A 21480-nucleotide genomic window follows, 5' to 3' on the forward strand; every position below is an offset into this window, starting at 1 on the left:
CGCTCCGCGGAGCCCCCGCGCGCCTTACGCCGCCAGCGTCGGCCAGCGGGGGGCGGCGGCCTGCGCGCTCCACTGCGCAGTCGCAACCGGGCCGCGAGAGGCGTGCGCGTTCTACGTCACAGCGCGGGGCGTGGCCTTGAGGCACGGAACGCGGCTTTACAACCAATGTGGGTATGGTATTTGAGAGGGGCGCGGCGCTTTACGACGATCAGAGCAGTGGCTTGGAGGCGAGGGTGGAGCTTTACGGCAGTGTGCAGGCGTGGCTTGAAGATGGGCGCGGAACTTTAACCACAAGGTAGGGGAGTGGCCTAGAGGCAGGGTGAGCGCTTTACGACGGTTTGGGGGCGTGGCCTGGTGGCAAGGCGGAGCTTTACCACAATAGGGTGTAAGTTGGAGGGAGCAAAGCTTTATCTTAACGCAGGGGCGTGGCCGAGGGGCGGACACGCTGTTTTGCGACGTGCGGCTGTTGGTAAGGAGTCGCCGCGCTACGGCCGCTGCGCTTTGCGGACAAGCCGAGGCCGCCGGTGTGCGGGTCCCGAGGGACACCAGAGACTGGTGGCGGCGGGAGCGTACCTGAGCTGTGAATACGACCAGCAGCGGCCCCACCCTTGTGCGGGCGTTGTTTACGCAATCCTTTAGGCATCATCCTTTCGTTGCCATGGAGACGCGTGGCGGTCTCCCAGGCGCCAACCCACAGCCATATCTGTGACGTCACTGTCTCGCCACCCAACGTCACGGTAGGCGTTATAGAGGGGCGTGGCCTCTTGTGGTTAAGGTTGGCGCTGGATCCGGAAGTTTCTGCCATAAAAGAAAACACTACTCTAAAATTAATGGTCCGCACCGCAGCAAAATGTCGCTTTTGGTTAGCGGGAAGTGGTCAGAGTCAGGGCTGTCTGTCTCGGTTTTTTTTTTTGTTTTGTTTTTGTTTTTCGAGACAGGGTTTCTCTGTGTAGCCCTGGCTGTCCTGGAACTCACTCTGTAGACCAGGCTGGCCTTGAACTCAGAAATCCGCCTGTCTCTGCCTTCCAAGTGCTGGGATTAAAGGCGTGCGCCACCACCGCCCGGCCTGTCTCGGTTTTAATTCTTTAATTTTTTTTTTTTTTTTTGAGACAGTCTTGCTATGTAGTTGAGGCTGCCCCCAACTCTTAGAAATCCCTCTTGCCTCAGTCATCAAGTGCTAGGGTAACAGACATGACCCCATTACCCCTTAGTTTTTCTCTTCGTTCTTTTGCATGGCGATACCTCCCCAGGTGCCAGAACCTCTGGGGTCCCAATCCTGCAGCAGGTCAACTGGGGCCAAACGGCAGCTCCCCTGCCAGACTCCTGCACCTAGCGCAGGCTTCGTTCGCTTCTAACTGGCACTCAGTCGGTGCAGTTTTCAACGTGCTTGTTCATGCATCGCGGTAATGAAGGTGGGGAGGGGCTGCTGAGTAGGGTCCTTATGTGAGACTCAAAACGGTGAACTATCCAGGGAGTCCTCAGTCCTGAGGGAGGGGAGCCCAAGTTTCAAATGATAGCATGGATGGTGAAGTCCCAGAGGATGCATTGCTTTGGCCAGATAGCCCCCGGAAAGGCCAGATCTTACACGCCCAGAGCCCAGCTTCTCCCTCATCGCTTAGGGCTTAGAAGAAAACAAAGAACAAAACAACAACAACAAAAAACAAGCCGTGACTATGGTGTCCACGGGGAAGGCTGAATCCAGCTTTTAATTAGCTGAGCGCACGCCCAGAAGCTGCAGGCTGTAGAGAAGTCCACCCCAGCCTCTCTCTCCTTTTGCTACAGCATGAACTGTGATGGGATGGTTATGTCTCCTCTCAAGTCTAGTCTTCTGGGAGCCAGAACAGGAGTGTGCACACAGTGGGTACTCAACCTGTGTACTGGGAAGGGTGGGCTGGTTACTTAAGACTTAAACCAGTGAATGGCTGTGGGGCTGAAAGTATACAGGAGTTGAGGTCGGGATTAGAGCCGGCCCAGGCAGCAGTCACACGTGTCACCTTCTCTGGTCCTCAGTACTGTCTTGCTCTAAGTTTAGGTGAATGGCAAGGTCTGTGGGTATATGGTGGGAATCCAAGAAGGAATAAAACACTCTAGCTAGCTTCCCAACTAGGTGCAAGGGACTGTTCTTGGCAGGGCAGTCCCGCAGAACTTTGACCAGCCCCTCCCTGGTCGCCTGCTGCAGGCTGCAGAGTCTCAGGTTCCCTCTTGTTTAAGACCGCCTTCTATGTTCCGATATAGACGCTGAGGGTTAGAGAAAGACTATGGATTCATCTGCCGCTGCACCACCACCCTGTTCCTATGCTTCTAAGTGACGGATACCTCGACTTCCCAATGTCAGCTATAGTGGGGTGCAGTGTCCCCAAATCATTGGTTTCAGGGCTGCAGCTAAGGGCTGAGCTCAGGCGGGATAAAGAAGGAGGAAGATGGGCGAAACACAGGTCTGGCTCCTGTGAAACAGTGAGGGCTAGTGGGGTGGCAGGGAGAACAAAGGAGTGAGCCTCAGGGGCACCAGACTCCTAGACCTCACAACCACCCAACCTACCTGATTGGCAAAACACAATCCAACCAGATCCTCCCCTGGGACAATTTAGCCTAACCCCCTGCCTACTTTGATTGGCCCACCCTGAGCTGAGGATCCTCCCGAGAACCATGATAAAGCCCTAGCCCTGAGTCCCTGTTAGTAAAGTTGGAGCCCAGAGAGTGTGGGCAAACATCTGTAATCTCGCACTAAGGAGGAGGCTAACCTGGGCTACAGAGGCTGTGTCACTCTTTAAATGGCAAAGAGTCGGTGAAGTAAGCTGGAACTATTCATGTTTGGGTCAGCTTCTGGTGAGCTGCCGGCTCAGGTTGCTTTTCTGAAATGCTGGAATTTTCTCCCATTCTTTCTCCTCCTCTCGCTGAATTTGTTGGTTTGGGGTTTTTTGTTGTTGTTGTTTGGTTGGCTTTTGGTTTTTCAAGACAGGGTTTCTCTGTGTAGCCCTGGCTGTCCTGGAACTCACTCTGTAGACCAGGCTGGCCTTGAACTCAGAAATCCGCCTGCCTCTGCCTCCCAAGTGCTGGGATTAAAGACGTGGGCCATCACTGCCCGGCCTATCGTAGGGTTTGTTTTGATTGTAGGTCCACACTGGCACAACAGGTGATAACGCAGTCAGGCTCAGCAGGTTAGAACACTTTAAAGTTTTATCGTTTTGTGTGTGTGGTTGTGTGTGCACGTGCATGGTGCATGTGCCACAGCCCGTGTTAGGTTAGAGGCCAAGCAAGTGAAGCCCACGCTCCCTCTGCCTTTATGTAGGGTTTGAGTACTGAACTTTGGTTGCCAGGCCATCCCATCAAGCCAAGAATTTTTTGTTTGCTTGGTGTCTGTCTGTGTGTAGACAGGGTTCCACTGTGTAGTCCAGGCTGACCTGAAACTTACTATGTAGTCCTGGACTCACACAGATCCTCCTGCCTTAGCCTCCCATGGACTAGAAATAAAGGTTTGTGTGCACCACCAAGATTTTTTCTATGTTTATTTTTATTTCATGTGTATTGGTGTTTTGCCTGCATGCATGTCTGTGTGAAGGTGTTGGGTTCCCCGGTACTGGAGTTTCAGACAGTTGTTAGCTGTCATGTGGGTGCTGGGAATTAAACCTGGGTCGTCTAGAAGAGCAGCCAGCACTCTTAACTACACTGAGCTTTCTCTCCAGACCCCAAGATTTTTTTTTCCAGAATCTCATGGCCTCATATATGGCAGAGGTTAACCTAGAACTCCTGGTCTGCTGAGGACTGGGTGCTGGGGAAACACTGATCCCCTGCCCAGACACCAGGGTTATGTTGTCTGCAGAAAACCCCAGCAGACCAGGCGACTTTGTCACTTGCTTGGAGTGGAGTTCCTCAGCAGCTGGAGGAAGCCGACAACATCCTGTCCCAAGCAGAAGGTACAGCATTGCTAAGGGGCTGCAGCGGCTCACTCTGCACTGCTGTTCTCGGAGGCTCTGGGTACAAATGGCTTCCTCATGCTGAGTGGCAGGATGCCCAGTCTTGCCCCCACAGCCCTGGTGTCTGGGCCACCCAGCAGGGACTAGTCTTGGAAGACAGTGCTATTGTGTTGTTCTCTTTATGTTGCTCCTGGAACTGGGGATTAGTCCAAGCTAATCCCCGGGAAGTGTGTGGGAGCTGTGGGTGCCGCCCGCGGGAGTTCGCCTTGCCTTGGGATGGGCCTGCACAAAGTTCTGGGCCTCAGCTTCATGTATAAAAAGCAGAGTTAGAATTGAGCTGCCATGTGGCTTCCTTTTGATGCCACTTGACTTGATGCCCTGTATGTAGGAGGGAGGCCATCACTGACTGAGATTAACTGCTAATCTCTGCCCTCTGCAAAAAATGGAGGAAGATATTTGTCCATCAACTGATTTGTGATACCCACTCTGCCCATAGACTGGAAGGCATCACTGGCTGGCAGACTGCTTGCTTACTGCCTGTCCTACACAAAGCATGGAGGATGTCATCCGCCCACTGACTGTGGGTGTCGGCCCAGAGCTTGTCAGACTGAATGGCAGCTGCATGGTGATTTGTGATGTCTACATGGGAGGGAAGAGACAAGCACATTTTATCCGCTTACCATCCTGAGACAAGGCAGACTCTGGCAGGGAGCTCCCTGAAACCCCCAGATTCTGACAACGGTGATTCTATATACACTTTTCCTCTGTTTCCCCATTTTAAAGCATTCCAGAGCTTTCTAAACATTAGAGGAACCATCCTAAGTGAGAACTCCAGGGAGAAGGTTCCAGATTATCAGCCATTGGTGGACGTCTTCCTGGCTTCAGAGATGAACACGCTCTGCGCTGTCCCCAGCACCCTGCCCTGCCAGCAGAAGAGGTGAGCAGGACACCAGAAGGAGAGATGACTGGGACACTCCGGTAAAGAACAGTGCTTCAGCACACCTGTCATCCCAACATGGAGACAGCTGAGGTGAAGGCAGGAGGACTTCTGTGAGTTCAAAGCCAGCCTAGTCTACAGAGTTGAGTTTCAGAAGAGACAAGACTACACAGAGAAACCCTGTCTTGATGTCCCCTCCCCCCCAAAAAAGGTGGAAACAAGAGAATCAGGAGTTGAAGACCAGCCTTGGCCACATAGCGTGTTCAAGGCCAGCCTGTGCTGCAGGAGACCTTGTTTAAAACAAACAGAAAAAAACCTAGAAAAGATTAAAAGGAGAAAGGCAGAGACTGGGTCACAGCGTGGGATCATACTAAGGACTTTGCAGACAGGGCTCAGTGTGGGAGTGGAGCAGAAACCCCTTGGCCTTTGTTCCAGGAAGGGCCCCTCAGACTGAGAGAAGTCAAGAATGTCCCCGGGTAGTTTAAGGCAGAGTGGCACCACAACCATGGAGAGAGGATGGGCTGGCAACTTCTGAACTATGGGGTTCCTCTCCTGGTCACTCGTGTGTGTGTGTGTGTGTGTGTATGTGTGTGTGTGTGTGTGTGTGTCTGTGTGTAGGCACAAGCTTACAGGGGAAGTTTCAGGGAGCTGGTGCCCTGTGGCAAGCTCGTCTCCATTCTGTGGGACAACACAGAGGTCAAGGAACAAAGACGGATGGCCCCAAAGTAGCCACTCTGTCGGGAGTCCAGCCCTGCCTGTTTCCAGTGGTACATGGCAGCCAGCGACCCTGTGTCCTTGGACTTGTAGACACATCACCCATCTCACTGTGGTCCTTCTCACAGCAGGTACCTGTCTGCCTCTCTGCTTTTTAATGGCACCAGGCAATTGGATGTCCAGGACTACCCTAGCACCAGGCTAATGTCCTCTGCAAACACTCCATTTCCATGGGTGCTCCCATGAGCACCCACCTTCTCTGAAACCTTTCTGAGACAGAGTCCCATGTAGCCTAGGCAGGATTTGAACTTGTTATGTAGCCCAGGATAACCCTGAGGTCTTATTTTCTGTGTGTGTGTATGTCACTCTGTATGCTTAGCATCCAGGTAGACAACAGAACATGGTGGGGCTTGCCTACAATCCCAGCCCTGGGCAGGCAGAGGCAGGAGGATCCTTGGAGCTCATCAACCAGCCTAGGCAAATCTGTGAGCTTCAAGTTCAGTGGAAGGTGGTCTCAAGGGCAAGGCAGACAGCAATAGAAAGCAGGAGGTGATGCCAGCCTCTAGGCTCCACACTGCAGTGCACACATAGCTTGTGTCTTCCCACCCACAAATACAGGCCCTGCTGCAGAAAGAGAATTTATTTCTAGAATATTCTCACATAACAAAACTGACTATGGCGTGTGAGCACACACCCAGGGGTGGGCAGGGAAGAGCTGCAGGTGTCACCTATGGCGGGCACTTGACTTCATCCCCATGCCACTCTGAGATGGGGTAGAGGCCAGGTGCCCAGTTTGGCATGATACTGGCACACGAGGGACATGGCCCTGCAGAGAGGCCTGGAGACTCGGTGACTTGGCTAGTAGCATCAGATCATGAGGAAGAATATTGAATCCAATGCCATCATAGGTGCTGTGGGCATTCCAAGACTTGGTTTGGCTCTCCTGGTGAGGCCACAGCTGCCCTGGGAAGGCAGAGGGTGTGGGGAGGAAGTTCAGGTCTCTCTAAGGCACACATCTGTCCAGGCAGTCCTGTGGCTGGGGGCTTAGCCTGTCCCTCTCTGCCAGTTGCCCACAGAGAGGGAGGGGCCTCCTGGGGGCCAGAACACCTTCACCCAGATGGATCAGGGTCTGCAGGTGGTCAGAGGATCCTGGGTAGTGGAGGGGACAGCAGGTTGTCACTGTCACGAGGGATGGGATGAGGAAGTAGCAGGACCCAGAAGAACATGGGTATAGTAGGTGGCAGAGCAGAGGCTGCAGGCACAGCCACCATGCTCCTGACTGCCCACGCATACCTCTGTACACAGTGCTCTGGGCCTAGTTCTCTACATCTCAGCCACACAAAGGAAGTGAGCTTGCAGGCTGAAGCCTCTCCTGCACAAGCTGGGGTCCTACCCTCTTAACAGGTGGAGCAGGGCAAACCCAGCCTGGCCCTGGGAGGATGGCAGTAGACAATGGCTGTTGGGCAGTGCTTGCTGAGGGCTCAGACAAGAGATGAACAGGGACCAAGGACCTTCTGGGACCCTGGGGAGATGCTCAGGCCTCAGGACCAAAGGTGGTGGGTCCAGCCAGCTGCCTAAGGCCAGTGGCCTCCGCTGGAAGAGTAGCTGGGGACAGTAGGGTACTCAGGCAGGCTGTTCCCAGAGAAACTGTTAAACTGGGCCTCCCTCGATGGTGGGTTCCTCCAGGTGCCAGCGCTCCACTCTGTCTGTGCCTTCTGGAGGCTTCCGCCAGCCCCACGGTAGATCCTGTGCACCTGATAATCAGGGGCAAGGATAGAAAAGAGGAAGTCAGGAAGGCAGAGGCAGGAGGATCTCTGAATTTGTGGCCAGCCTGGACTACAGAGTGAGTTCCAGGACAGCCAGAGCTACATAGTGAGACTGTCTCAGAAATAAATGAAAACCCAGGCATGTTAGCACACACCTTGAATCCTCATGTGGGAGCCAGAGGCTAACCATGAGCCCCTGGGCTGGGGTACAGCTTACGGTGTAGAGCAGTCATCCTGGTTCCATCCTCTCCCAGCACCATACAAACCAGGTGCAGTGACACAGCTGTCACTCCAGCACTCCAGAGTCAGAGGCAGGAGAATCAGGCGTTCAAAGTCATCTTTGGCTACCCAGTCAGTTTGGGACCATGCCTCCAAGTTTGGGACATGAGACAATGCCTCCAAAATTTGAAAAAAAAAAAAAAAAAGGCAGAAGCCCTGAAGCTAGACTGGCCCAGCTTGCTTTCCCAGGCCCGCCCAACCCAGAGTGCAGCCTCTCCTCCACGTTTGGAGTTTGGAATCCTCTTGAGAATTCTTCACAGTACCCCGAATTCCTGGGCTAGCCTGGGATGTGGGGTGACCCAATGAAGGGGACTACCTGCCATTTCTAGCTTCACAGGGCTGCTCTGGCACATGGAGAGTGTGATCCTGTTACCCCCAGACAGGGCTGGCTACTACACAGATACCATGTGCCATCTTGGATTTCATCTGTCAACATTTCAGGACCTCTGCAGGGCCTGGGCTGCTCGTTCACACACACGGACACACACACACAGAGACACGGACACACAAACATACACATACACACAGGGACACAGCATACACACATGGACACACACACATATACACGTCAGCCTCACGAATGGAAAGTCAGGCTCTGGGCTGGGCAGGGTGGCAGCCTGGCACATTCAAAAGGCCCTGGGTTCATGCCCTTGAAACAAACTGCAGGTTTATCTTGGGGCTGGAGAGATGGCTCAGTGGTTAAGAGCACTGACTGCTCTTCTAGAGGTCCTGAGTTCAATTCCCAGCAACCACATGGTGGCTCACAACCATCTGTAATGGGATCCGATGCCCTCTTCTGGTGTGTCTGAAGGCAGTAACAGTGTACTCATATATATAAAATAAATCTTAAAAACAAAACAAAACCGAAGGTTTATCCTGTTCCTTGCAGGCATCTCTGCCCTAGTGCTGTCCACAGCAGACCTGTGCTATTTCTGGAGGCATGTGTGTGTCCAGGTGGCACTGCTGCAGGTCACGGCAGTGTCTGGTGAACTTGGCTGGCCTTGGGGGGCTCCCTGCCCTCCTTACAGGGAAGGCTCCTGAGACAAAACCATTGGTGTCAGTGACACCCCCTGCCCTCCTCTGGGATCTGAGGTGTGGACACCTAAGCAGAGGACCCTGTCAATTCCCAAGTGAGACTCCCTGTCACAGCCTGCAGCTGAAAACATGGGGTGTTCTGCGTGACTGGTGAACAAAGAATGGTGAGATAAAAGAAAGTCTTAGGACTCACCTTCACAATAGTGACAGCCATCACAACAGCGGACAAAGAGAACATGATAGCTGGCATCAGCATGACCACAGCAGCCCCAACACTGGTCCCAAAGAATCCAATGGCTGCCAGCCAACCACTGCAGAGCGAGAGAGGGGATGGACACGGAGTGGAAAGGGCTCAGCACACTGAAGGGCCCTGTCCTCCATATGCAAAAAGCCCTGACAAACAACAAGGAATTGGTAAATAAGGCCTACTCCTGCATATATGTACGGAGCCCCAACAGATTATAGAGAAAAAAAATAACTTTGAGGGAGCCAGGCTCTGTTAATGACCAGAAAGTGACTGGCCAACCCAAAATGATGGTTACAAAAAAAAAAAAAAAAAAAAAAAAAAAAAAAAAAGTAACCATTTGACAGGTTTCAGTTCCTAGAACACACTGCGAACAGGAAACAACACAATGTCATGGCCCCAGTGCCTCCTACGGGTCACTATAGCATCTTTCATTCTCCACACTGACATCAAGTGAACTAAAACTTGAGACTTAATCAGTGGGGCTTGGTGGGACATATGTGTCGTGTCATTCAGGCACTCAGGAGGTGGACACAGGAGGGTCAGGCAAGAGCTCAAGGTCATCCTTGTGTGTATACAATCTGAGAGGCCAGCCTAGGCTATGTGAAACCCTGACTCAAAAATTAAACCAAACAAAACATATGTGATTTTTTTTCCTTTTGTTTTTTTTGGGACAGGGTTTCTCTGTGTGGTCCTGGCTGTTGGTCCTGGTCACTCTGTTGGACCAGGCTGGCCTCAAACTCAGAGATCCACCTGCCTCTGTCTGAATGCTGAATCAAGGGTGTGCACTACCATGCCTGGCTTGTGACTTACCTAATCCTACCCATCCAGCTCCTGTGGTGTCAGGAAGGATCCATTTCTGGCCCATTTGTTTGGTTTGGGCTTCTTCGGCACGAGGGCTCGGACCGCAGGCTGGAAGCAGTTTTCCTAGGTTTGTTTCCAGTGCCTGGCATGTGCGTGCCTGTGTCTGTGTATTAGAAACTGGGGTCTCTCCCTCTGTTGTTCATTTCATAAACTTACTGGGAAGGGGGCTGGGCAGTCCTTTATGTGCTGAGCCCTCTCTCCACCTTCCACCATACTGCTGTGACACTGGGTCTAGGTTTAGCCGGACTGGTGGCTGTCTCTCTCCTACCAGCACTGGGGTCACACATACTGTCACCGCCCATGGAGACACAAGCTCGGACCATGTGCCTCCAGAGTCCTCACTTACTGGAGCTGCTGCTTCCTGACTCTGTCTCGCTCCTGCACACGGCAGCTCAAGTGCTGGTGGGGCACCGTGCCTGCTGCTGCTGCTGCTGCTGCTGCTGCTGCTGCTGCTGCTGCTGCTGGAACTTCCTCCTTTCTTTTGGGTGTAGGGCCCCCAAAGCCCAGATCTCATCCTGGCTCTTTGTCCCCCTCTGACACTGTCCTGAAGGGCTTTCTTAACTGAGACAGGGCTCACCCACGTTTGCCTTGACTCTGCAGCAGTCTTCCCTCAGCTTCCTGGAACTAGAGGCATGAGGCCACCATAGCCACCTTCTCCTAACCGTGTCTGTTCCTTTTGAGACACAGGGTGATCATGAGCGTCTGCAGTGCTATGGACTCAACTGAGCACCGTAACAAGTGCTCTGCAGATGCCAGTTATACCCCTGGCCTTGAACTCATGACCCTTCTGGGTTCTAGGATGACAAGTGGGCCACCATGTGTGGTTTATGTGGTCCAGGAACTGAACGCAGGAACCCAGGGCCTCATGCACATTAGGCAAGTGCTGTACCCGCTCTGCTGAGCTACAGCCCAGGCCCTGAACTCACTCCTTATGTAGACCAGGCTGGTCTCAAACTCACAACAATCCACCTCCTTTACCTTCCTCAGTACTGGATTAAAGGCGTGTGCTTGGTCGCAGGCACATAGAATGGTCAGTCACTTGTGTTCACAAAGATGGCAACCCCAGTGTCCTGATGCCCACTGTTCTCTGGTCTGGGGGGTCAGGGCTGCTGGGTGGCGAGAGGAGGGAGCTGGGCAGGGCTCTGCCCTCAGTATCCCCTTGGTAGCCCATCCATCCTGAGAACGCCACCTGCCTATCTGACTCAGGCACTGGTGGCATGCCTGGGTGATGGGGTGAGTGACAGCCAGTTCAAGGGTTACAGATCCAGCTGCCGGGGTGGGGTGGGGAGCTTGGTTCATGAGAAGAGTAAGGGGCTGACAGGTTACGAAGACACCTGGACTTTATATGGACTTTGACTAGGACACACAGAAGAAATAAATGCCCAGACACAGTGGCACATGTCTTCATCCCAGCACTAAGGAGCCAGGCAGGCAAACCTCTGTTAAGTTCCAGGCCAGCCAAGACTACATAGTGAGAGCATTAGAAAAAAAAAGAGGGTCAGAGGGTGGGGGATCGAGACAGGCCTGGGAGCAGCTGAGCAGTGCCCCCTGCTGGCGGCCCATGGCACACTCTCCTAACATCTGTCTGGAGAGCACCCTCCCTGGGGCATGCCCTGCGCCCATGCTGGCAGAGGCTCTCAAACACAGACATACAGGAAACACACATCCTTCTGTCTGCTTACCATGCTCCCCAGCCCGAGAAGCCGATGGCCTGAATGACGGTCAGCACAAACTGAGCTCCAAAGATGAAGAAGAATGTCATGAAATTAAAGGAGCTGTCGGCTCTGTAAGTGACAGAAAATGCAAGGGTCACCCACACTTCCTGAGGGAGTGGGCCCAGAGGGAAGTCTGAGTGTCAAGGCTCCTTTGCCCTTGATGGACTGAAATGACTTAAGGCTCTCCAAGCCTAGACTGCCACTTCCCCGGGGACACCACAGAAAGAACTGGAGCCTCAGCGTCATGGAGCATGGCTGATGCCATGTTACCAAGAGGGTGAAGGGCCATCAAGCAGCTGCTTTCGTTTAGAAGGGGGATCCTGGGCGTGGGAGGTGGGCCTCTGCTCTGGGACCCTCTTCTTTTCTCCTGCTATGGTGACTTGGCTGAGCAGGCATCTGTCTGACTAAGGAGCCCTCTGGGCCTTTCCTATTCTCCACTGTCCCTCAGGCACCATTTATGAGCTAACAGCACACGTGGATGAGCCAGCTGAGGGCATCCGCAAATGGGCAGACGGCAGACACGGCAGGTCTATCTACAGGCTGGAATACTAGGAGGCCCCTATCAGGAACAAGGCTCTGGCAAAGGCCACAGTCTAGGGACCTTGTGCTCAGAAACAGAAGCCACACACTACAAAGTGTCTAGAACAGGCAAATCCAGAGATAGGAAGTGGATTTGTGGAGGCTGGTTTCCTTTTGGGGTGATAGAATCTTCTAGAAGTAAGCACAAAGGCTAAACCACTGCACTCTAACACTGAGGCTCTCTGCATTAGGAACCACAGTGCACGACACAGGCTCAGTAAAGCCATTATTAAAACTTAGAATAAGGTAGAGGTGCCTGCTGCCAAGGCTGATGGCCTGACTCTGATCCCCACAACTTATCTGGTGGAGACAGAACTGTCATGAGACTGCTACAGCTGTGTCATGGCACATGCACACCCCTATGTCTCCGTGTGCAGGCCTGCAATCCAGAGGCTGCAGCAGGGAGGGGAACTGTGACCATACCTCCACAGTGACACCACATCAAAGCTCCAAGGAGGCCCAGGGGCCCAGGGCTCACAAGCTGCTTGCCTTGTATCTCACACCGAGCTAACCCCAGCAACCCCACGACACCGGAGAAGTAGAGGACAAGTACTGTTGGTGACTGGGCCAGAACCTATCCTGGATGGGCAGGTACCAGCTTCCCAGGAATCAAAAGGCACAACCTCCGTGGGTCTACAACTCTTAAGCTTGCTCACCCCACAGAGTGGGCCTAAAATTCTGTGCTCTGAGGGCCCCTGGACCAGGCTTACCTGAAGGCCTTGTACGCAGGCCGGAACCAGCACACGTAACTGCAGGGAGTGAAGATAACCAGCCAGAGCAAGGCCAGGCCAAAATTGGCACCCGCTCCGCCCGCAATCCACCAGGCCAGGCAGGCCACCAGGTTTACACCCAAAGTGGCACAGTAAACTAGAAGGGGGACACAGATGGAAGAGTAGGAGGTAAGTCACCAGGGACCTAGGCTGGGGCCCAGGGACCCACCCACCTGCACATTAAGGATGAGCCTTGTGCAGGAACCAGGGCCTTGCACATTGCCTGGACCACAATGCTCCTGCACTAAGCTGGGCCCGCCCTCCCAGAAAGCTCACACATCCAGAGCCGGTAGATCCTCTTCACCAGCACCTGGTGCTCCACGGGGATCTCATCAGAGAAGTCTTGGTAGAAGCAGGGCTTCAGCCGCAGGAAGTGAGGCAGCGGGGGGAAGTTGTTCTCCTTTCCTGCAGGAAGGAGACCCCCAGGTAGCCTGCCACAGCCAGATGCCTGCCGGAGCACCCTCCCAGCACTTCAGGCTATACAGCACACAGACCCTGCAGGATCAGCCATTCACTCTGGGCTGCAGCCAGCCGCATACCAGCACTGCATGTGTTTTGGGGAGTAGAAGGAAAGAACCCACCAGAGACTGGCCGCGGTCAGTATAAAGGCCCCGGGGTCAGCACCCAGGGTCCAGGAGTTGTTGGGCTGGCAAGCAGGACAGGAAGAGGTGGACAGCGGGAGGCCCCTCCACAGCCCCTAGGAGAGCGGGCACAGCCCTCTAGGATCTCTAGTCTCAGCCTCCTTCACCTGCAGGCTGGACGCTGACAATGCCCCACTGTGGCACTCAAGGTGTCACAAGGCAGAAACTGGGGAGGCCAGGTCATTCTACAACCTGCTCAGGAGTCTCAGTGGGACTGGGGACACTACCTGGAGCAGGACAGACTCACCTGCCATGTCTGTATCAGTTGACCTGGCACCCAGGCAGACGGGGCCACCTGAAAGGAGACTAGTGTTAGGGCCTTGGTAGCCACTGGGACCAGGGAGACCCTAACCCAGCCCACGGCTGCAGGCTCTGCTGCATAAGCCAGCCAGTTTGGCTGCAGTGGGTGTTGGGCCCACCTCATGTCACTTTTCCTCAGAGCATCCTTGGAAGAGGACGGATGTGTCAAGCCACCAGATGATTCCACCCATAGTCTTGGAGCCAAGATGTTCTGGTCTTGGTGGCCCCACAGATGGCTCTGAGTGCCTGCTGACACATCCCTCAGTACTCCCAGGCTATCAAGTCACCCAGAACAGAGCTCTCCGCCACATGACAGGCACCTGGTCACACCAGCTTGGGTATGGAACTCATCCATGGGCTCTTGTCATGACCCTGGCGGGCCCAGGGGCATCTAGCAGTTACTTTTCAAAGTAGCTCAGCTCCTAAGCGCCTCCTTCAAGACATGGCCAGGCACGGCCCCACAGGGTTTCAGATGAGAATATGGCAGGGGCACCCTGGTCTCCCAGTTCAGGCCCTGCTCAACCAGGTTTCACTGGCACCACAGTCCCATAGTCTCAGGTCGGGCTGCTCACAGGCCTGCCTCAAAGCCTCCTCCTGCCCCACCCTGTCCCCTGGTCACTGGAGGACGCCACAGAAGCAGTCTCCCAGGAAGGGCCCTGGTTTCCCTTAGAGGAGGAAGGGTGGAAGGACTATGAAGATGCAGACAGAACCCAAGCCCCACCTCTGCTCTAGGTAGGACACTTCTCTGTCCACCCAGCCCAGGCCTTGCCTTTCCTGCCTGGGGCCAGAAGGTGCACAGCCAACCCTGTTCAGCTCCTAAGAGCAGCTTGGTACTCACAGGCACCGCTACCAAGCAACCAGCAGACGTCAGATGTCCCAGCATCCTGCTCAGAGGACAAGCACCCCACCACACTTACACTGAGCCTTCTGGAGCTCCCTCCCACCCTCCCCTCCCTCATGAAAGACATACACAGGATGTCCATGAACAGCCTGTGGGCGAACAGACCCCCGGCCGATAGGCATCTAGACACACATGAAACCTTCAGGAATCCAGAGACAGGGAAGGGTGCCTGCTAGGTTGTTTCTGCCCCCGGAAGCACGAGGAGCCCACAGTACTCAGCAGGGCTGCCCACTCCCCTTCACAAGCCATAGCCTGAGGCAGAGGTCGAACCCAGCCTGGCACCTGAGTGCAAACGGGAACTTAGTTTGAGGTGCTTTATTTTCACACTCATGGCTGCTCCCTGCCCCGAGCCTGGAGGACCACGGGGACTATAAGACAGCCACTGGGCTAGTAAGCAAAGCTGAGCCCCACGGTCGTCGCAGCCAGCAGACAAGAAGCTGCAGTCTCAAAACTGAGAGGCTCACAGTCTGGCACAGATGGTCAGTGTCCTCAGACACAGAGGGTGGGGCCCCCCAGGCCCAAGGCCATGGAGCTGCAGGGGATGCGGGCTGGCCAGGAGCAGAGAATGGTCTAGAAGCAGGTCACCAGGCCTATGGGTCGGGGTCCAGCTGGCGGCACTGGTCCTCGAGGATGCCGCGGAACACCTGGAAGCGGTGGTTGAGGTCTGGCCGAGCATGGACACGGAAGCGCGAGCCCAAGGCGCCATCCGGTGAAGGTGCCCCATAGAAGACGCGTTGGATACGGGCGTGGACGAGGGCCATGGCGCACATGACACAAGGCTCTCGGGTGACATACAGGTCATAGCCGGTGCACACATAGGGCAGGCCGTCCTCGTCCAGCTTGCGCACGCTACCGGCGCGGGCGCCCTGAGTGGCAGTGGCCTGCGTGAAGGAGCAAGCCGGGTGGCGTCTGAGATCACAGGAGCCACGGCCCTGTCCCTGGGCCACCAGGTCGATGCACACCATGACAGCATGCAGCAGGGGGCTGGCTACGCTGCTGCAGTCGTGGCCTGTGGCCAACACGTGCTCCGAGGCTGGGTCCACTACGACAGCGCCCACTGCCCGCAGCCCCTGCGCCGCTGCCCTTTGGGCCGCACGTACTGCCCGTTCCATGTGGGTCTGCATGGTGGCTCGCGCCTGCACAGAGAAGAGTTGCCCGGCCAGCGCGCTGGTCACCTGCTTGTCTTCATGGAACGATGTGGGCCAGTGGGCCCGCGCCTCCTCAAACTGGCTCCGGGTGAGAGGCGGCCGGGCGGGCACAGGCACCAGAAAAGGTGTGCCCAGGCCACGCGGGTCCACGGCCTGCCTGGGGAGGAGCTCGGCCAGCGAGCGCGGGCCGGCAGAGGGCCCTGCCAAGCACAACAGCAGATCCGATGAGTGCGCACCGCCTGCACTACGGCTGGGGCGCACCCGCTTGAGGTGGGGCTGGGCCGGAAGTGGATAGACAGCAGACACCTCCCGGAGGAGGCGGGACGTCTGGCGCTTGTCCAGGACAGGTGCAGCATAGGCCAGTACCAGCTCCACGGCCCCCGACTGCTGCTCCGACAGGACAGGGAGGGCTTGCCATTGCGCCGGCTCTTGCTCCTCACTTTCAGCCTTCTCAGGCCCAGGTTGCTCTGCAAAGCCTGAGGTGGGCTCCATCCTCAACGGGGCTCGACTGTGGGAGACAGAGATGGGACTGGAGCATCATCCGTCAGCTTCAGTGGGGCGGGGGTCTGTCCTGGGATGCTGTGGGTCCCGCCAGGCCCGGGAATGAGGAGTCCAGAGCGCCAGGTAGAGTTGGCCTACTCCCCAGTCGCATAAGGAATAATCGTGCCGGGCTCTTCAGGCCTCTGACGAGTCCACGTGCACCCAACAGACGCCGTGTTGCGGACAACGTGGAGACAGGTATTCATTACTATCAAATCCAAAAACCCACCCCAGCAGCATGCACAAAGCCCCGGCTTCCAGACCCTGCCCTGAGTAAATCAGGCCTGGTGGCACCCTGTCATCCCAGGAGGTGTAGGCCAGAGGATCAGGAGCACATGGTGATTTTGAAGCCAGCCCTATGAGGGGCTACAAAAAAAAAAAAAACCAAAAAAACAAAAAAAACAAAAAAACAAAAAACAAAAACAAAAACAAAAACAAAAAACAACCCAAAAAACAAAAACAAAACCAACTGAGTAGCCACTGACAGTCTTTGGCTGGCCTCAAGACTTCAGGCCTATAGTCAGAAAGAACCCTGCAATGTTCTTTCTGCAAAGTTCTGCCTGCAATGTGGGGAGTGGACCTGTCTAGTCCAGCCCATGAAAGAACAGCCTCACAGGGCCATCCAGTAGGTGCAAAGGATGTGGCCGGAGCACATACAGATCCTGCCTCTGGCCCCAGGGCATTCCGAGCTGCTAAATGTCCCATTTTCTACACAGTGAATATATGAAATATAAACATATATATTCATATATATGTTTATATTTCATATATATATATATTTCAGGACCACCCCCCAAAAACACACAGACTGAAAGTGTGGTCTATGGTACATGCCCATGGTGGTCTACCTGGTAGCATACACCTGTCAGAACTTGTGGGGCACAAATAGGAATACAACTGTAAGCTGGAGGCCAGCCAAGAGCAACAGAGCAAGACCCCATCTCAACCCTATGTACCCCCTAAAAAAAGGTAGGTGGCAGGCCTAAGCTGCAGACCCTGCCGAGAAAGGCAGTGTCCATGACCTGCCTCCACAGTGGACCTGTGTTCAGTTATGTGGCCCGTCCAAGTCAACCCACTTCCTGCTTTAGAAGGCTAGCCTGGGAACCTGGCTATCCGTGGCACCAATGCTCACGGCCTACTATGCAAGCATCCAATAAAGCCTGAGCTGACAGCCAACACTGTCACACTCAGGACAAAAGCCGGGCTCTCCAAGCCACCAGTGAAGGCAAGGCTGTGGGAGAGGGGTCCTCTCAGGCCTCAGATGCTTCTCATTGCTCACTGAGAGCTAGACAGGGCAAGATGGCAAATCTGAGGAGGACAGCGGCACACAGCAGCTGTCACGTAGACCACCTGCCATTCAGTTCCCTGCTGCTCAACTGTCTCGCTATCCTTAGGCCTGAAATCATTGGCTTGGCTGACAGCCAGCTCCTTGCCACACCTTGCCCTGACAACTAACCACAACCTACTGGCAATAAGGCCAAGCAATCCTCAGAGCAGTGCCTAGAATCCCCCCAGGAGGAGATGGGGTGAGCTTAATGGTGGGGATCTGCCTGCTCCGCTCGAACCCCCAGGTAAATATAGAGCACCAAACAAACGAGAAGAAACTTGGGTAGAAAAAAAGTGCCCATGAGGTGACCTGCAGGGCTGCCTGTGGGCTAGGCTGCATTACCCACCATCATACCCCACACCCTGACCCCCACCACCTATGCGATGGACTCAGGTACATCTGTTGCCTTTCAGAGCTCACCCTGGCTGCCCAGGTCATGAATGGCTCTATGGGCTAACTAGAGAATCACAGGTGCCACCAGGAGCCCTAAGACTAGAGAGAGAACAGCAACGAGCCTGGTGTCACCATGGCTGCCCCTGCACAGGCCCCATGAGGGGCATGGGGACATCTGGCCTCCCCAGGGCACACACCATGCCTACAACGCACAGCGCCTGCCTGGGCCACAAAGGACCACTGTCTCCAGGGCAGAAGACACAGCCTTATTTGTCCCCTCGAGACTACAAGGGACACACAGCCAGGGCTTACGGACCTCTGGGAAAGTCTATGAGCTACAGGATGGTGGCCAATGCTGTGGCCACAGGGACCCTTCGTAGTCACTGCTATAGAGGCCCATTCTGCATGCTTGCTTTCCTGTTTTGTTTTGAGACAAAGTGTCCCTGTTTAGCCCAGGCTGGCCTAGAGTTCACCGTGTATACCAAACCAGCTTCATCCTCTAGTCATCACCTCGCTCGTGTTGGGACTGACAGGGACACCAGCATGAATGACTCCCTTGTTTTAGGTGACAGGTGCCCACTGTACATCAGCATGGAAGAGGTGTGAAAGGGGCTCCTTGTGACACAGAGTGTCCTGCACTCTGCCAGACACTCCCCACAGGCTTAGGAAACCACCTCTGAGGAATCTCATCCCCTCTGCAGGCAAACAATGGGCCTTGGGTGCAGGGTCCAAAAGAACGGGCCCATGGCTGGACTTGCTACAAGGGACAGCAAACAGTACCACTGCATCAGGTCTGGAAGCACAGGCCTGAAATACCAGGCACTCAATAAGCCATTAGAGGAGTTCTGGGCCAGCTTGAGCCGTACAGCAAAACGTTCCAAAATAAAAATCAAAGAGGGCTCGGGCAGGGCTCAGCAGTGGAGAGCCTATCTATATTCTACAGTGAGGGGCTGAAGCTTAAGTCAAGGGTAGAGGTCTTGCCCAAATCACCCAATGAGGGGATGGGGTGTGGCGCAGGGGTAGAGGCACTACCTCGAATACTCAACGGAATACCCTATCGAGGGGCTGGGCACAGAGATAAGCAAAGATCCTGGAATCCGCTTCTGAAGGGAGGGGACCTGGATCAGTAGCACAGTGCCAGTCTAATATAACCAAAGTTCAGAATTCGATCCCTGGTACTACCAAAGATACCCTAAGAATTCCCATAGGGTACCAGAGCTTAAAGGGAAACTGCACACCTGCTGTAAAGATGGTGAATAGATAACCCTGAGGCAGGGGACTGTGATGACCCGGAACATACAACCGGAAGCAGCTGGAAATCACGGGGTTTCCGGAATCAGAAGTAGGGTACACGCGTGCGCCGCAAACCGACGGCATAGAGCGCGGTGGGCTCAAAGCCCTGTGCGCACGCGTACTAGCGTTGATTGCTCGCGCACGCGCACCCCCACCGCCTCCCGGGAAGCGCGCAACATTCAGCCTACGCGGTCTGCCCCGACAAGGCTTTCCCCCCCCCCTGTCTACTGCCCTTGCCTCGTCGCTATCCCCGGTGCCCCGTGGCGGATCCGGAACGGCGGAAGCCGAAACCGTACGGCAACTGCTCACCTGAGGGACGCCGGCGCGAACGCCACGCTTATCCAAGTCCTAGCAACCGGGCCGCCACGCCTGCCTCCGCGGGGCACGACGGGAGAGTAGTTCCGTGGGCGGGGCCTGCACGATAGGACGCCGGAGCCTCGACTACATTTCCCCTAAGGCTGTGCGCGTGGCTGCTTCACCGGCCCTTGCTGAGCTCATCTGGGGGCTTTTCTTCTGTGCTGCAATGGGTAGAATACTGTGTAACCGGTTTAAGATCTAGGTATGGTACTGAACTCGGCCCCTGTGTGACACTTTGAGACATCAGCGGACAGAAGACTTGAAGCAGAAGGAGATTCTGTGGCCATCTGTAGTTACTCAAAGAACATCTGCCATCATACCTCTGTGAAGTCCCATGTTGCTGCTGAATAATCACTTCTACTGCTTGGAAAGTAACTGTAGTCTGAGGTTTCCGGTCCACCAGGCCCTCATTTTCCTCATCTGTTCAATGGGTGAAACAAATATGTGAACTCCTGAATAAGAAATAAGATCGTGGCTGAGGCTGTAGCACAGTTCGTGGAGTGTTTGCCTAGGAGACCCTGGATTCCATCCATAGCACAGCTGATCATGCCAGCACTCTGGGGGTGGACACAAGAGATCAGAAGTTCAAGGTGCTTGGGGCGAAAGCCTTTAATCCCATCACTTGGGAGGCAAAGGCAGGCAGATCTCTGTGAGTTCCACGACAACCAGGACTACATGAGACTCTGTCTTGAAAAACAAAAGATGAAAGAAAATAAATGAAAGAATAAGTAATAGAGACAGGAGAGATGGCCTAACATTAATACTTTTTGATTAGTTACTAATTGTTTTAAATAGAGTCTCACTGTGTAGCCTTGTTTGCCTAACAAGTCATTCCCAGGCTAGAGTCCCAGCGTCTCCCGGGCCCTTCTTCATCTGTGGCTCAGCAACCAGGACATAAACTGCAGACCGCCTCGCTGAGCTGACAGCCAGAAAGGTAGAAAGTGACGCTGGAGAGCCCAGGATTGGCCAATCTCCAGGGTCCACCTGTTTGCAATCTTCCAGGCCGGTCTGTTACACACAACCTTTCTGGAATAAGGAGTGTCTTGTGACCAGCTATCAGAGTACAGTAGGTCCCATAGGATTGATTTATGGCCACTTGCAAGACAGATATGTGGGAGATTCATGCGGATGTGACCAGCATTACAGAGGTAGAACCTTAGGTTCAGTGTCTGGCTTCCAGGAAGCCATGTGAACCAAGGGTCTCAGAAGGAAAACCAAGAGTTTTGAGTCATCACAACAAAACAGAGCCATCAGGAAACCGATGTTATTTCTTTTAATATTTTTAGCTAAGCTCAGGTCCATAGAAATACTACGCCAGGGGCTGTGGAGGTAGATGGCTCTGTAGCTGAGAGCACTGGCTGTTCTTCCATAGAATGAAGGTTCAGATCCCAGCACCCACATGGTGGCGCACAACCATCCCTAACTCCAATTCCAGGAAATCCTATGCCCTTTCAAGACTTCTGTGGGCAGAGGCACATACATACATGCAGGCAAGGCACAATATACAACAATTTAAAAAAAAAAAAAAAATGCTCTACCAGGGTTGGAGAGACAGCTTGCCAATAGAGAACCCTGACTGCTATCCCAGAAGACCCCGGTTTGATTCCCTGCACCCACATGGTGGCTTACAACCATTTGTAGCTCCAGCTCCAAGGGATCGAATGCCTTCTATTGGCCTCTATGGGTGCTAGGCTGGCTTGTGTTACAGAGGCAGAGAGATATGCAGACAAACACTCAGATGCATCAAATGAAAATAGACAAGT

General features: G+C 54.3%; 2 protein-coding genes and 1 long non-coding RNA gene across 7 annotated transcripts; 1 reads left to right on the forward strand and 2 right to left on the reverse strand.

The window, feature by feature from the left end:
• Nucleotides 1–204: 204 nt before the first annotated feature.
• LOC143435834 (uncharacterized) lies at nt 205–7276 on the forward strand. Its single transcript, XR_013106210.1, has 2 exons — nt 205–295; nt 4698–7276. It is a non-coding gene; the product is annotated as an uncharacterized LOC143435834 (long non-coding RNA).
• Nucleotides 6191–19487, reverse strand: Scamp4 (secretory carrier membrane protein 4). Of its 4 annotated transcripts, none has more exons than XM_076919411.1 (7): nt 19306–19487; nt 13706–13753; nt 13094–13222; nt 12758–12914; nt 11436–11537; nt 8839–9038; nt 6191–7319 (listed from the first exon to the last, which is right to left on the reverse strand). In XM_076919411.1, the coding sequence occupies exons 1-7, from the start codon at nt 19442–19444 to the stop codon at nt 7216–7218; spliced, it is 879 nt and encodes a 292-aa protein (XP_076775526.1). In that variant the 5' UTR covers nt 19445–19487; the 3' UTR covers nt 6191–7215. The 4 variants fall into 4 exon arrangements, with proteins under 4 accessions (XP_076775526.1, XP_076775527.1, XP_076775528.1 ...); XM_076919412.1 differs by having other exon boundaries at nt 8839–8956; nt 19306–19464; XM_076919413.1 differs by lacking the exon at nt 19306–19487 and adding an exon at nt 14729–14920.
• On the reverse strand, nt 14960–19737 carry Adat3 (adenosine deaminase tRNA specific 3). 2 transcript variants are annotated; one of them, XM_076919409.1, is made up of 2 exons: nt 19670–19737; nt 14960–16315 (listed from the first exon to the last, which is right to left on the reverse strand). In XM_076919409.1, the coding sequence occupies exon 2, from the start codon at nt 16297–16299 to the stop codon at nt 15250–15252; it is 1050 nt and encodes a 349-aa protein (XP_076775524.1). In that variant the 5' UTR covers nt 16300–16315; nt 19670–19737; the 3' UTR covers nt 14960–15249. The 2 variants fall into 2 exon arrangements, with proteins under 2 accessions (XP_076775524.1, XP_076775525.1); XM_076919410.1 differs by lacking the exon at nt 19670–19737 and adding an exon at nt 19306–19442 and having other exon boundaries at nt 14960–16490.
• Nucleotides 19738–21480: the final 1743 nt, after the last annotated feature.

This window comes from Arvicanthis niloticus, chromosome 22 (genome assembly GCF_011762505.2).
Source record: "Arvicanthis niloticus isolate mArvNil1 chromosome 22, mArvNil1.pat.X, whole genome shotgun sequence".
NCBI lineage: Eukaryota > Metazoa > Chordata > Mammalia > Rodentia > Muridae > Arvicanthis > Arvicanthis niloticus.

Bases quoted from the DNA above. Each gene is read 5' to 3' on its own strand.
- Adat3 (XM_076919409.1), bottom strand. From the start codon at position 16,299: ATGGAGCCCACCTCAGGCTTTGCAGAGCAACCTGGGCCTGAGAAGGCT.
- Scamp4 (XM_076919411.1), bottom strand. From the start codon at position 19,444: ATGCCGTCGGTTTGCGGCGCACGCGTGTACCCTACTTCTGATTCCGGA. The intron at 12,915-13,093 runs GTGAGCTTTCTG...TCCCCCTTCTAG, and splicing joins GATCTACCGGCTCTGGATGT to TTTACTGTGCCACTTTGGGT. The intron at 7,320-8,838 runs GTGAGTCCTAAG...CCTGATTATCAG, and splicing joins TGGCTGTCACTATTGTGAAG to GTGCACAGGATCTACCGTGG.